General features: G+C 38.5%; 1 protein-coding gene across 1 annotated transcript in view; it reads right to left on the bottom strand.

Moving 5' to 3' along the window:
* The window catches only part of ATP10D (ATPase phospholipid transporting 10D (putative)), a 155895-nt gene that overhangs the window by 23828 nt on the left and 116360 nt on the right, over positions 1 to 15707 (bottom strand). Inside the window, exons 14-17 of the mRNA XM_030191348.1 lie at positions 8528 to 8634; positions 7008 to 7134; positions 4835 to 5019; positions 672 to 969 (exon numbers count right to left, since the gene is read on the bottom strand). Of these exons, the coding sequence (XP_030047208.1) occupies positions 672 to 969; positions 4835 to 5019; positions 7008 to 7134; positions 8528 to 8634 (717 nt within the window). The remainder of the gene's footprint in view (positions 1 to 671; positions 970 to 4834; positions 5020 to 7007; positions 7135 to 8527; positions 8635 to 15707) is intronic.

Raw genomic sequence — 15707 nt, 5'->3', positions numbered from 1 at the left:
AAGCCAAGAGTATACACATGGCAGCAGTGACTTCTTGAGCTTTGCTATTCAGACTAGCATTTTGCATGTATAAACAGTGCCTAACGTTTCCAAAATGTCTGTGATAGTAATGCCTTCCAACAGATACTGGTTCTATGTTTTTATGAATTTAGCACTGCTGCCCAACTCATCTTCCTGGCTACCTTTAAATTTGCTTTTCCTCCGCTCTTATTCTCTAGCCCTCCCCAGTCAATTACATTCGACTGCAAATCACCTTTTCCTATTAACATATTTTCCAATGCAATCTGTGTTGTATCGCAGAACCAATGTGCCAATTCTTATCAATCTAAGGACAAGGTGAGTTGAATGATTTGTTTTGATTATTGGCAATTGGTGCTTTTTGTGTGTGGCACTCTTGGTGTGCATTAATAAAAGCATATTGGTAAACTAGAAAATGTTTCATGTGGTTAGTTACTAATAGAACTTATTTTATTAGTATGATGCATGGTAAATAAAAATATGAACACAAAGAAGTCATTTAGAGTATCACAATGAACCGGGTGAGAGTAAATATATAACCATCAAATGTACATATAGTAGAAACATGACTAACCCCTTTTCTTGGTGAGAAAACAGTTCCCCTAAACTACTTTCCTAATGTATAGAGGACTACAACAGAGTACTTGACTTACCTATTGCTAAAGTCATCACTTTCAAGGTGTTCCGAACCAATTTCACCACTTCACTTTTCTGCAATGGAGTTGCTCTGCAGCAGATAACAGCTCGACACCTCTCTGCCAGTTCCAGGAACTTACTTTGCAAGCTCTCATGCAACGCATATTCTAAAGTCTTCCCATCGATAACTAAGCCATAGTGCTGCTTTGGAGTTTCTGTGGATAGAACCCTACGTGCACGTGGGTTGACCCAGCTGACAGGATTATCATTTTGGATTTCCTTTAGAATGCTCTTCATTAGGACTTCACAGGCATCCTTGGGAGGAGAGGGGAGGGGGAAGAATTTGAAGATATTCAATAACTCTTCAAACATTGATCTGTCAAAGCTAAAAGTTTGTTTCCATAGCTGTATAAACGTGCTTTACCCCTGGAAAGATGCATAGGTATGGCAATATTAAGAATAAAAGCATTAGTTTATATTTTAGTAAGTTCTTTTTCAAAATTAATTGAAGGTTAGAGACCACTGTGATCATGAAACGTTTATGTACAAGAATCCCTTATATTGGTACATTAGAAAACTCCAATACAATACTTGTTGTTAAAAGGGATTTCTTTCTTGCCAACTCCCTAATATAAAATTCAAGGCGAGCTATATTCAATTTAAAATAAAAAAAAACAAACAAAAAAACCTAACAAACGGCAGTAATTGCATAATTGCAAGAAAGTAACATAACAAAAAGCAAATATTAAAACCCCCCAGGCCTAACAAATATGTTTTTAGGGCTTTACGAAATAGAAGATAACTCCCCAGCAAGCATAATTCAAAAGGAAGATCATTCCAATTTCGAACAGCTAAGGAAAAAAATGATTGAGAAAAAGCAGATTTAAACTGTACTTATTTTTTTGAAAGAAAAGCTAACAGTAAACAATTAAATCGTCTAGAGACTGTCCTAGATTTTAACATGGTCACCAACTGTGATCCACCTTCAGGACAAGTACCCTCCAAAAACTTAGGGCGCTGTTTACTAAGCCGTGTTACAGGCGCGTTAGCGTCTTTAACACGTGTTAACCATGTACACGCCTACAATATCCCTATAGGCGCTCTAAAAACGCTAACGCGCTTTAGTAAACTAAGTCTATTAAAATGACCAAAGTCCTTACAGGCAATCAATGCAATGTTTCCAACAAAGGACTTGTATGAGCCAACCAAGTTTTCTGAAAGATAAGCCTAGCAGCTGAATTCTGAATCATTTGAATTCTAGAAAGTTGCTTGGAAGACAGACCCAAATCTAATGAGTTTCCATAATCTAAAAGTGATAGAATAGTCAGTTGTACAATGATCTTAAAGTGATCTTCTAAACTTATGGGGTGGAGGAGTGGCCTAGTGGTTAGAGCACCGTTCCAGACATCCAGAGGTGCCCGGTTCAATTCCCACTGCTGCTCCTTCTGATCTTTGGCAAGTCACATAACCCTCCATTGCCCTTCAGGGACAGGAAAATACCCAGTGTACCTGAATGTAACTCAACTTGAGCTACTACTGAAAAAGAAGTGAGCAAAATCAAAACAAAATAATTATATTCCACATTTACCTTATGGAGGTTTTAATGTGAACAACAGTAAGAGGTAAACAGAGAAAAATCTGAATTTATAAAATTAATGTTTAAAAATGTATGACCTTTTTTTACTAAGCCACGCTGTAGGCCTGCTAACGTTTTAGCGTGTGCTGATGCTAAAGACACCCATAGGAATATATGGGATGGGTGTTTCTAGCATTAGCATGTGCCAAAATGTTAGCACACCTACAGATGTTAGTGCACGTACAGCGTGGCTTAGTAAACTGGGCACTTAATCTTCAAAAAGCTGATTAAATTTGCTGTATGCCATCCAAGATGGCCGCAAGCTGATAGGTCGCAGCGACTCAAGCTCCTAAACATGCCGAAACGAAGAGGACGAATAGCGGGCAGGGCTTCCCCGCTAACACCCTCCTTACCTGGTCCGTTGGACCGATATTTGAGATCGCAAGGAGCCCATCGCGAAGGAGGTTTGTTACCAGATGTACGCGCCGGCGGAATGGAGAATTTGGCGCTCTCTGGACTTGAAGTGACTCTAAGCCCCGTTGAACGCACTCCTCCTCCCCAGCCGATTGGCGCCAGTTCCTTCCTCCTGGATTCGACAGGGTCTACTCCCATAGAGGTTAGGGGCCCAGAAGAACGCCGAATCGAAGCCTCCCTTACTACGGAGGTAGGATTGGAGATCAGTTTGCCTGTGGAAACGCTGCAAACCGAGGGGAGAGAAGCTGAGGGGCAAAGCGAAGACACAAACCAGCCTGTAAGGTTTGAATTACCTAAAGAATTTATGATTAAACCTAAAGATGTGACACTTGAAGCTTTGTGGGATTTGGTTTCCAATCTGGGACAAGTTTTCCTTAAGCAGATTAATGATCTTCACCCTAAAGTAAAATCTTTGGAAAGTAACTTAGGGATACAAGAGCAACAGATTAAAGATTTAAATGGGAAAATTACCAATTTGGATCAGAGACTTGTGAAACTTGAAACTTTACAACCTATTATGGTGAAAGACTTGACAAGCCTTAGAGACAAAATGGAAACTTTTGATAATTATACCAAAAATCATAATCTCAGATTTATTAATTTTCCTCGACTTCAAAATGTAACTCCTATAGATATGCTGAAACGCTATATGCGTGAAAATTTATCAATTCCTGAACAGAATCTGCCACCAATGTCTATGGTGTATTATATTCCTGGGAAAGGAACCTCTTTACCCGAAGCTCCGATTGATGTCTCTCTTTTACTTGAGACTTCTGATACCGAATTGGCAACTGCGGCTACATTAGTGGCCACGGTGGCATTATTACCAGACAAGAACTGGATCTTTCGTTTGTTTTTCCGTAATAAAGATAAACCCTTTTTGGGTTTAAAAGTTTTACTTTTTCCTGATGTCTCTAAGGAGACTCGACGACGAAGGAAACAATTCTTACTCCTTAGGCCTGAGATTTTGCACTTGGGGGGTACCTTCTTTTTAAGATACCCCTGCAAGTGCATAGTAAGGCTTAGGGAGAAAAAATATGTATTTACAGAGCCGTCTCATGTGTCCTCGCTTATAACCTCAGTGAAAATGGAAAAGCGTTAAATATAATTGTGCTCTACTTAACAACTTTTGTATAATTTCTATTGATAATTTCCTATTTGTCTCCGTTATTTTCCTGAAATCTTGGATCATAATTATGGACTTGAGTATAATTTTTCCTTGGTGAAGCTTAACCTTCACTTTTTTTTTTTTATTTCCTGTTTTATTATTATTTTACAATTTTGTAAATTACTAGATACTTTACCTGAACAAGAAGATTGTCTTGTAATATAATGGAAAATCTTAATAAATATAAATAAATAAAAAAAAAGCTGATTAAATTAAAAAAAAAAAAAGGTTTCAGTTTCTTTTGAAAACTCACATAATTTGCTAATTTAATGGCAGATGGCAACGAGTTCCAGATCTTTGCGGACTGATAAGAAATCAGGAGAGAATAAATGTGTTTATATCTAATATAAACAGCTGATGAGAGGCAGAGGTTCAAGTGATTGTTAGAACGAGGGCCTCTATCAGACAAAGAAAACGACAGAACTGAAGTTAAGGGTCAAACCTTGAATTCAAAAATACTGGCCTCCAGGGGGGGAAACCCCCCAAGACTTCCAGCAGAGGGTGCAATCATCAAATAAATGAAATTTTTGCATCACTGAATGTGGTTTAGTTTCAATATATCAACTTTAATTAAGAAAAAGAAATGGTTTTGATTAAAGGCAATCAATTAACTGCAAAGTAAGAGTATTCCCTGCACGCAATATAGTTAGGATGCCATATGGAGCAAAAGAAAAAATGAATGTTGCTTACACAGTTAATGTACTCAAACTACAAGCTTTTATCAATGATTTATAAACACTTAAATTTACGATTCCCATACAAACACCAGCAAGAGTCCCTTAGGTTTAAGCACAAAACAGTCACCATTTACAGCCAATTGTTTTGAAGAAAAAGTATAAAAAAAAAAAAAAAAAGAAACTGTGTGTGAAAGAGTAAATAGCCCCTAAGTCAGTCCACACATATTCCATATAGTATGAGAAAAAAATGCTACAGATTAGCCTCAAACAGAATTTCTTACTCACTTTAGTCTGTGTGTTGAGAGTGAAAATCACACTATCTTGCTGCAATAACTGGCATGCATAAGCTATGTTGACCGCGGTTTCTTGTTTATCTCCTGTCAACATCCAAATCTTTATTCCTGCTTTTCTCAGGGCCTCAATGGTGTCTGGAACACCTTCCTGCAAGCGGTCTTCAATCCCAGTAGCACCTATTATCACAAAACATTAATGACGACAATAATTTAAACTTGCACACTTTCCAACAATAAGAAGCACACAAGTAAATAGACCAGCAGAAGTTGTGATTTTTTAAAGAGGACACAAAAGTTAGGGTGGCGGTGGGGAAGTGGATGGGATGATATGAGAGAGTTGAAAACTTCAGGAGAATTTTGGCTGCATTCTGAATGCTTACATAGGATGAAAGTTCCCAGTTGGTTTAAAATTTTCTACAACTTCTTTTGTAGAAAATAAATCTCCCAAACTCCAACGCTCCAACTTTTATTTCTAACTATTTGACAAGAAGTCAGGAAAAAATAAAATCCCCTTTCCTCCTGTATATACAATATAAAATAAAATAACACTCATTAAACAAAGCAAGATCTATTGTCTTATCCGTGTAAATGTCTTGTACGACTTGGAGGAACCAAATGTGTTTTTTTGTTTTTATTTCTGAGCAATTACGCTAGTTCCTAGATATGAAAAAGATATTGAAAATTAATATATATAGTATAATTAGAGAATGGTGGCTGTCTCCTGTTAATACTTTTTCTTCATTAGGGATTTACTGGTTTTGTTTTCCCTTTATTTCTGTGTTACTCCCCCCTATATTTTATTGTGGTCTAAAAATAAAATATATGTTACTTTCAATGCTGAGCTACCTTATGATGCTTTGTAGCACTGTTACTTTCTGTGTTTCTTGTTCAAGAGATAATCTTGTAAAAAGATTTCCAGCTTGTCCTACCAGAGCCAAAAACCTGGCAGAATCAGTCATTTCTTTTCTGACAACACAGAGCTGTGACAGCCTCTTCAGACCAGAGTCTGGCACCCTCTTTTGCCTATGACAGATTGCATGGCTGTGCTGCTTCTTATCTTAGTGTGCTGAGGTTAGTTAGATAACGTCAGTTAGTCTTGCAAGTGCAAGGCAGACCTTGTGACTACTGGTATTAGGTTTGTTAGGACTTTCTATTAACTTTGCATAACATAGGAGCTTTGCTCGGTAGAGAAATTTTGCTGCTATGAATACCTACCTCATTTTCTAAGTACTGGCATACTTTAATTTTGGAATAGATCATTATGAACTTAAGACCCATTCAGCTGTCTGTCTTTTTGACAGGCAACTATTCACATTCAGAATAAGTACAGATGCAAATTCTCCCCCTAGGCCCAGTAAGTTGCATCTGCCCTAGGTTCCAACCCCTCTGGATGGGTACAGTTATCTTCAGACAAAGTTAGAGACCAGCAGTTCTCACCCTATCCTTGGGACACACCTAGCCAGTCAGGTTTTCAGGATACTCACAATGAATATGCATGAAATAATTTGCATGCACTGCCTACATTGTATACAAATATATATCTCATGCATATTCATTGTGGAGATCCTGAAAACCTGACTGATAGGTGTGTCCTGAGGACTGGGTTGAGAACCCCTGATTTAGACAGGAGCACTGCCACTCAGCATTGCCCTGTTAAACTCAGCTTTAGACAGCCATTTATGCAGCCCTACTTACCTGGCTTTATGGACAGGTTATCTGGTTGGACTTACCCAGTTAAGACTGCTATAAATACAAAGTTTATCTGGATAATATAATCAGGATCATTTTAACCTGACGTCATCCTGCAGATCAACCACCCCCTACTGTATAATCAGGGCTTCAAATGTTAATAAGCAAAAACTGATTGTAGTCTTTGAGGGTCCAACAGTTCTTGTTTTTATAACCAAATTATGTATAACAACTGTTTAAGATGGATACTAAAATCATTTATTGTGAACATATTGAAAGAGACATGCTTGCTATCTTCCCATACTGTGTGTCATTTTTGTACTAGCTATGAAAAGCCCATTATGACTTAAATCTGAAGCTACCTGATCATGCAGTGGACCTTGTAAAATTTGTTATATGTTGAGAATGAGTCCTGAATGTTTAACATTCACTGTGGCATGACAAAAATATGTTAAAATGAAGTGCCTTATACACACCTAGCAGTGTCAATCCGGTTTCCAATCTCATGGCAGAAGCGAGCAGTAGTTCTTCCCTATTGTCAATACTGGTTTCAGCCAAGAAGTGTGAATTCAACCACTCAGCATATTCGGCTTCATTCATTACCTGAAAAGCGGGAGAACACAAAACCACAACCATGGTTTAGTTTCATTCAGTTATCTTCTCTTCAAAAGAAATGTTTAATTTTTGTAACCTAACAAAATAATTGTCACGTAGTCATCACTGGAGAGGTTGACCTGGCTGCAGAGGGAGGAGTGGCCTAATGGTTAGTGTAGCGGTCTTTGATCTTGGCAACCTGGGCAAGTCACTTAACCCGCCAGGTACAAAAAAACAAACAAAAAAAACTTAGACTGTGAGCCCTCTAGGGACAGAGAAAATACCTGCATATAATGTGTACAGTGCCTATGTCTAGTAACGCTATAGAAATGATTAGTAGTAGTAAGACTTATACTATTAGTGCTAATCAAGTATCTTGGGCCTGTAGAGACTTTTCATAGGTCAAACAGAGTTTATAGTATAGAGGAGACCAAAACTCTATCCTGAAATATCCTATTCAATCCATACCTACTAATTACAAGGAAAGATTCTAGTTTTCCTGATCACATTTCATTTTCTTCTGATATACATGACTAGATATCAGCTTTACGAACTCTTCTATTGCACATAGTTTTACATTTGTATTGTATAGGAACTAGAAAAAATAATCTATAAGCAAAAGGAATTCCCACTGATCAAGCCTTGGTTTTGTCACTATAACTCAGCTTGATTCTTCCTGCAGGGCCCTCCTTTAAGAGCATAAAGCATATCCTATTATAATACACAGAGGGGGGTCATTTACTAATGGTCAGTGCAAGCATCATTCGTTGCGAATACTACAGGAATAAAATGGGCATTGTAGCAGATAATACAGGAGTGTATGCTAACACTGTAATAACCAAATGACTCCCAGAAGGTTTTAGCTGCATTCATGAAAAGTTTCTGTAATTATAGTGTCTCTGATCTACTGCATGACAGTATCAGGTTTCCTAATACAGCTCATTAAACAAGATCAGGCATGATCAAACTGGTTATGCTATACCTTCTAAGGGTGCCAATATCTATTTCAATTATGCAAACATTCATTGACAGCATGCATGTAAATGAATATTACCAGCACAGCAGATGTCACTGATTTCCCAACTATAAATAAAAACACTCCTGAAGAATTCTGACTGTACATGTAGACTAACCTGTTATGGCTATAAACAGCAAAACATGTCACTACTGAATGAACACTAGCCATTTGCCAATTTCTACCATTGTGATAACAATATAGTAATTTTAGTCAGTTTAACATTTACAATTATCTGTAACGGTTATCTGTCACGGAACATTTGTTCTTTTTGACCATTTAGCATACTTTTGTATTCCTTTGTTGTTTGGTTGTATATTTTTCTATTAATAAAAATTATTTTTCTATAAAATTCACATTTGGAAGCAGAATTCATTTCATATTCACCTTCTTAGCAATACACAATGTTCGCAGGCCTCCTTTGGCATACTCATCTAAATGTTCCTGAGTTATCTTTTTAATTTCCATCTGCTGCATTTCTTTTTTGTCAGCATCTGAAACAAAAAAAATCATTCTAATTGCTGCGCATGAACAATTACACCCATAAATAAAAAAGATTATATGAACTCATACTTTACATGACCATGATTAGAAAGGTGTGGTAGCCATGTTAGTGCACTTTTATTCATGACCATGATGAATGAAACTATTTACATGTAATGCCAATTCTTGCGTGGCAACATTAAATGACCTATAAAGACCACATGATTTGAGCTGTATGAAGTAGAGTAATATCTCTAGAGTTTTCTAGAAAGGTTTTGGGTAAGCAGAGTTGAGGATCCATGGAACGATGAATGAACTGCAACTCAGCTTAGCTACCATGGAAAGTGTTACAAATATCCCAGGTTCAGGATGAGGCTAAACCCTCTGGGTTCCCTGAAAACAGAATACTTGAAATAAAATTAAGGCCTCTTTCCTACAAGAACAAGGTTTGACAGCTCAGGCTTCTAAATCCAAGATGGATTTCCCATCTCCTTAAGATGGGTAGCTACTAACAAGCATTAAGAGAACACCACGTTTTTTTGCCAAATGTGCATTAAAATGACAACATTGTGTGTCATTTACCATTAACACACAATTCTTTTTAGCACAGCAGAGGTTAAGCAATAAGACTCTTAATTAATGTTATGCAAAATGAATAACAAAGCTTGCATTTAACCTTGTAAACTGCCATATTTGTAGAATGACCTGATGCTCCTAGGGAGAAAGTAAACAGGATAGGTCCATGAACCACATATACCCCCCCCCCCCCAAATCCCTCTAACACCTCAATTCACAATTCCCCTTCTACATAGGGACTCCTTATGCCATCTACATAGTTCGTGGGGGATAGGAGTGATCCCTAGCCACTCTTGCCCCATTATCACCCCGGTTGAAAATAGCACCATACTACCGTTGGGAATCAAACTGGCAAAGCAGAGGGCCTTTTCCAGATGGGGAGCAGTGTATACACAATGCCAAAAAACATCCCAGGCAACTTGAAACCTCTCTTAAAATGCTTAAGGTACTATAGGAGGTAGAACAACAAACGATATCAAAGTTAATGAGAAAGCGATTCTTCGTGCAAACATTCAATTTCTCACCGTGTCTCCAAACAAGACTACAGAAATCCATTAAAACACATTTCAGAAAGACAAACATTAAAAATGAATAGTGAAGGGAACTTTGGGGGGGGGAGGGGCGAGGGCTCGGGACTCCTAATGTCTGTATGGTCAGGGTACCCCTCTGAATAATGAAACAAGGGTTACCTGTAGATTTATTTCTAATTATTCTGTGTGCTGTTTTCAATCCTTGCTAACTAGATCAGGCTGTGGGTGGCCTTGTGAAATTGTGCAAGGACAGCCATGGGACCCCACACTCATACCGACTAGACAGGACCCAAAAACATGTTTACGCATTTAACGTGATTTGTTGGGCAAGCGATGGGAGAAGGGGAAGTGGACCTTTTACTGAGACAGATGTGTGTGAGTGTGGAAACGGTTATAGAAGATCTTGGGGAGGGAGGTGCATCATGAGAATGGAATAAAAAACCTGTTTTTTCTGTATTTTTGCTGACCAATGTTAAGGTCATGTCTAAGGCAAGATACTGTACAAGACAGCTTAAGAATTTGATTGTGATCTTTGTTACAAGCTTTTAGAAGATAAGTACATGCATATAGAATGCTCCAATGTAATTACGATAACTGTAATGGATATTTAGATTTATATTAATCTTTAGGTTAAGATTGCCTGTGTTTCATACAGTTTGAAACCACATTATTTTTTGTTTTTATTTTTGTTACATTTGTACCCCGCGCTTTCCCACTCATGGCAGGCTCAATGCGGCTTACATATTATATACAGGTACTTATTTGTACCTGGGGCAATGGAGGGTTAAGTGACTTGCCCAGAGTCACAAGGAGCTGCCTGTGCCTGAAGTGGGAGTCAAACTCAGTTCCTCAGTTCCCCAGGACCAGAGTCCACCACCCTAACCACTAGGCCACTCCTCCACTCCACTATCTAGATAGTGAAAAGGGGCAGTTGAGAACAGTCTGCTAGCTCAACCACAAGGTCAGTTGGTACAGTAAAAAAATAACATAGTTTGGATATGTGATACAAAAAACTGCTAAAGTAGCATGAAGGGGGGGGGGGGCATGGAATTTGTGACAGAAGGTATCGTGGGAGAGAAGTTTCTAGTAGGTAGGTGAAGATAGAATGACTTTGAGGCATATTTTCAAAGCACTTTGGGAGGCTAAGTTCCATAGGTTTCTATGGAACTTTGGGAGGCTAAGTGCTTTGAAAATGAGCCCGTTTGTGACTCTGGGTCAGGTGGGGTGGCGTTAACTGCTATTCTAAGAATTAGGGTATGGACTGAAAATTGATAGGATAAAAGTCAGATGTGGATGGAATAGGAAGGTAGATGATTGGTTCGTGGGATGTGCTAAGATAGTAATTAGTTTCCAGATTATTGTATAATATGTATTACATAAATATGAGCGACACACTAGTGTTCAGGGGGCTTCCTTGTTCCCAGGGCAGTGAATCCCCCTGTGTATCTCTAATAACACAACATGCAATCACTGAACACCATTTAGAGGAAAATAGACAAAAAAAAACCACATGTAATGCCCAATGAAGTGTGGCATATGTGGAATGCTGGACTCAGTACGAGAAGTAATAGTGTTGGGTCCGCTGAGAAACAGTGACCATCACATAATCATATTTGACAATACCTAGAGAGAAGCCAATAAGAAAATCTACTGTAGCAGCATTTAATTTTTTGAAAGTGCAACTATGATAAAATGAAGAAAATGGTTAAAAAGAAAAGCACTAAAAGGATCAGCTGCTAGCATTGGGACTGAGTCAGGCATGCACAATGTTTAAACATACCATTTTGGAAGCCCAGACCAGATGTATTCCACATATTAATAAAGGTGGAAAGAAGAGCAAATGACAGACAGCATGGTTAGAGGGAGAAGTGAAAGAGGCTATTAAAGCCAAAAGAACAACCTTCATAAAATGGAAAAAGGATACGAAGTAAACAAGAAGCAACAAACACTGGCAAGTTAGATGCAAAGCACAGGTAAAGACGGCTAAAAAAGAATACGAAGAGAAGCTTGCCACAGAGGTGAAAACTCATAGTAATAACTTTTTTTTTTTTTTTTAGCTATATCAGAAGCAGAAAGTTTGTGAGGGAATCAGTGGGAACATCAAAGAATAAAAGGGGTACTCAGGAAGGACAAGACCATACCAGAGAGATTGAATGAATACTTTGCTTTGGTCTTTACTGAAGAAGATGCAAGAACCTACTTGTACCAGAAATGGCTTTCAAGGGTGACAATGCAGAGGAACTGAAAGAAACCTCAGTGAACCTGGAAGATATACCGAGCCAAATCAACAAATAGAGAGTAGTAAATCACCTGGACCGGATAGTATACACCCAGAGTACTGAAAGAATTCAAACATGAAATTGCTGATCTACTGTTACTGATATGTAATCTGTCATTAAAATCGTCCATAGTACCTGAAGACAGATGATGGGCACCGATTTTTTAAAAAGGACTCCAGAAGTGATCCGGAAAATTACAGACCAGAAAGCCCAATTGTCTGTGCCAAGCAAAACAGTGGAAACAATTATAAAGAATAAAATCACAGAACACAGACAGACATGGTTTAATGGGCAGTCAATATATATTCAGCCATGGGGAGTCTTGCTCACCAATTTGCTTCATTTCTTTGAAGGCATGAATAAACATATGGATAAAGGTGAGCCAGTTGATATAGTATTTCTAGATTTTCAGAAAACTTTTGACAAAGTTCTTCATGAGAGACTCCTAAGGAAATTAAAAGCCATGGGATAGGGGCAAGGTTCTATTGTGGAGCAGGAACTGGTTAATGAAAACAAAGGGTTAAATGGTCATTTCTCTGAGGAGGAGAGTGAATAGTGAAGTGCCCTAGGGATATGTACTGGGACTGCTGCTATTTAACATTTAAAAATTATCTAGAAATGGGAACGATGAGTGAGGTGATTAAAATTTGAAGATGACACAAAACTAATCAAAATGGTTAAAATGGATGGAGACTGAAAACCTGCAGGAAGACCTTAGGAAATTGGAAGACTGGGCATCCAAATGGCAGATGAAACTTAATGCAGACAAATGCAAAGTGATGTACTTTGGAAAAAATAATCCAAATCAAAGTTACCTGATGTTAGGTTCCATCTGAGTCTGGACTCAACAAAAATATTTAGGTGTCTGTCACTTAATGCCTTAGGGTTACTCGTAGCACCCAACTGGGGATAACCCTGTGACAACCAGGAAGGTCTTATCCAGCACTGCCTGTACCTGTGCCTACACTGGCATACCCTCCACTCATCTGCTGGGTCCCACTTGCCTCTGGGCAAGTTCTCTCACCCACAAGTTATTTCCTCGGTGGTTTCTAGGGGCACTGAGGGCCACATTCCCAGGGGTCCCACAGTTCCTAGAAAACACCCACAGACCGAGAACACAAACTGGCAGGATTCTCAGTCAGTACAGGGCACCAGATCTAACTAGGTTTATCATCAAAAAAGTAGAACAGTGAACGTTAAAAGTTTTAAATAACAGTAACAGGTGTTAAATCTAGCTGAACACTTTTTACTACCCTAGTACCTGGGGAGGTCAGGAAAAGTACAGGAGTTGAACAGGGACTCAGCACAGAGGTCTACTCCCTCCACACTCCCAACTGAGACTGGGGAGTTCTAGCACATTCAGGGTGTTTGGCCAGTGGCACTGAGGGGTTACTTTTCCCTTCAGGGGTTTTCTTCTTTTCTTTGGGGAAGTTAAACTACAATGTAAATAGACCTCTGCTACAGAGGACATGAACTACCTGCTGGCCAAATAAGGGAAATACACTAAAGAGAAGAAAAGTGTTATAGGGCAGAATTACAAATCACAAAGCATGGAAGCCCTCGGTTTCGCCACAGTGTCATCGTGGACAATACACCAAAATCTTTCATCCAGTGTGCGGTGGCAGCCATAAAAGCAAAGACAGTGCTAGGAATTATTAGTAAATGCATTGAAAATAAGACAAAGAACACTATAATGCCTCTGTATTGTTCCATTGTGCGACCTCACCTTGCATACAGTGTGCAATTCTGGTCAAGGTAAATTGTGGAATTAGAAAATGTTGAAAGGTAATCAACCAAAATGATTAAGGGGATGGAACTCCTGTCATATAAGGAAAAGGCTTAGCAGGTTAGGGCTCTTAAGCTTGGAAAAGAGATGGCTGAGGGACGAAATGATAGAGGTCTACAAAACCCTGAATAGTGTAGAATGGGCAACATGAATCGATTGCTTATTCTTTCGAAAGGTAATAAGACTAGGGTACACTCAATGAAGTTACATGGTAATATTTTACAACAAATAGGAAAGGGGAAAGGGAATGGGACTTATATACCGCCAAAGACATGCACAAAAGGGCCTTCAGGACTGGAACAAACAAGAGTTCTTTATTAAAGAGACCCAACACGGGCTGTGTTTCGACACGTATACGCATGTGTCAGGGGTCAAAAATAATCAGAATCCTTGATGATCATACACAGAAGGTATCAAAAATAACAGTCACAGTCCTGTTGTATAAGAGAATTTCACGTGTTGATCAAACCGATCATGAAAAGGTCAATAAAAACTGCAACAAGCACAATAGATCTGCACTCAGTTCACAGTAGTTAATGAGTAAACCGCCAAATGGGAGGAAATATTTTTTTCACTCAAAGAATAGTTAAGCTATGGAAAAGGATGTCCTAACAACAGTTAATGTATCTAGGTTTAAAAAAGGTTTGGACAAGTTCTTGGAGAAAGTCCATATTCTGCTACTGAGGTAGAAATGGGGAAAGCCACTACTGTCCCTGGGATTGGTAGCATGGAATCTTGCTACTATCTGGGAGGTATTTGTGACATGGATTGGCAGCAGGATACTGGGCTTGAAGGATCATCAGTCTACATAGGTACTGCCATACTGGGACAGACCACAGGTCCAACAAGCCCAGCATCCTGTTTCCAACAGTGGCCAATCCAGGTCACAAATACCTGGCAAGATCCCCCAAAAGCACAAAACATTTTATGATGCTTATCCCAGAAATCAGCAGTCTGCCCCAGCATGGCTTTTCTTATGTTCTTTTGTACATTATGCCTTGAATGAACTGTCAGGTTTAAGGTACAAGTTTCTTCAATCGCCAACTGTGCAGGCTTCTGCAACATATACCAATAAATCCTATTAAATCAAACTACATTCATAATGGAGAATTACAAAAAAAAAAAAATTATACAAAACTGTGAACTGTAATGTTACCAAGTTCAATTACTAGAACATTTAGCTTGTTATTTCATGAAATTACTGATTAGAGCATCTGAACCAAACAGCCAAATGAAAGAAAAATCTGGGACAATTTTAAATAGCAAAGGAAATTTAGAAAAATGAATAAAACTGGGTCTTCAATCAATTTAAAAATACAAATGAAGGATAAATAGAAAAAAAATGTATAACCAACAGTGAAATGCTAGATCCGCATATGTCATTACCTGTGAATCAGAAGCATATAAAGGAACATATAATTGTGAATTCCAAAAGGCAACCCTGTTAGATTACAAGATAAAGAGCATGACCCCAGAGTACAACTTACTAATGACAATAGCTTTTATTCATCCAACACATTTTTGACCTCTGAAAGGTGAATACTGACAGATATTTGGGCCCTTCATAACAGATATTCCCCCCCCTCGCACCCCTGAAAAAGAAAACTGATGGCTTGTGCAACATACCAGGGTCCATCATACACACTTTACTACTGCCCATGGTCAGGCCCCTTCAAATTAGTTCACTTCACATATACAACTCCTGGAGAGCCCCAAAACATAATTTTCCTACCTTAAACAGAAGTAATTATAACTACAGTTCCTGTGCAGCACCATTTAAGGGGTGCTTTAACATTTAGACCGTTTTTCTTATGTCGCATAATTGCATTCTCTTGCCTTTCATAAAATGTAATGTGAAAAAAAAAAAAAGGTTTTCATGTTTCTATTATCCTAGCCTGTTTAAAAAAGTGAGG

The sequence above is a fragment of the Microcaecilia unicolor genome, chromosome 2 (assembly GCF_901765095.1).
Source record: "Microcaecilia unicolor chromosome 2, aMicUni1.1, whole genome shotgun sequence".
NCBI lineage: Eukaryota > Metazoa > Chordata > Amphibia > Gymnophiona > Siphonopidae > Microcaecilia > Microcaecilia unicolor.
Note: the sequence above shows the minus strand (reverse complement) of the source record. Positions and strands in the feature narration are given on the sequence as shown.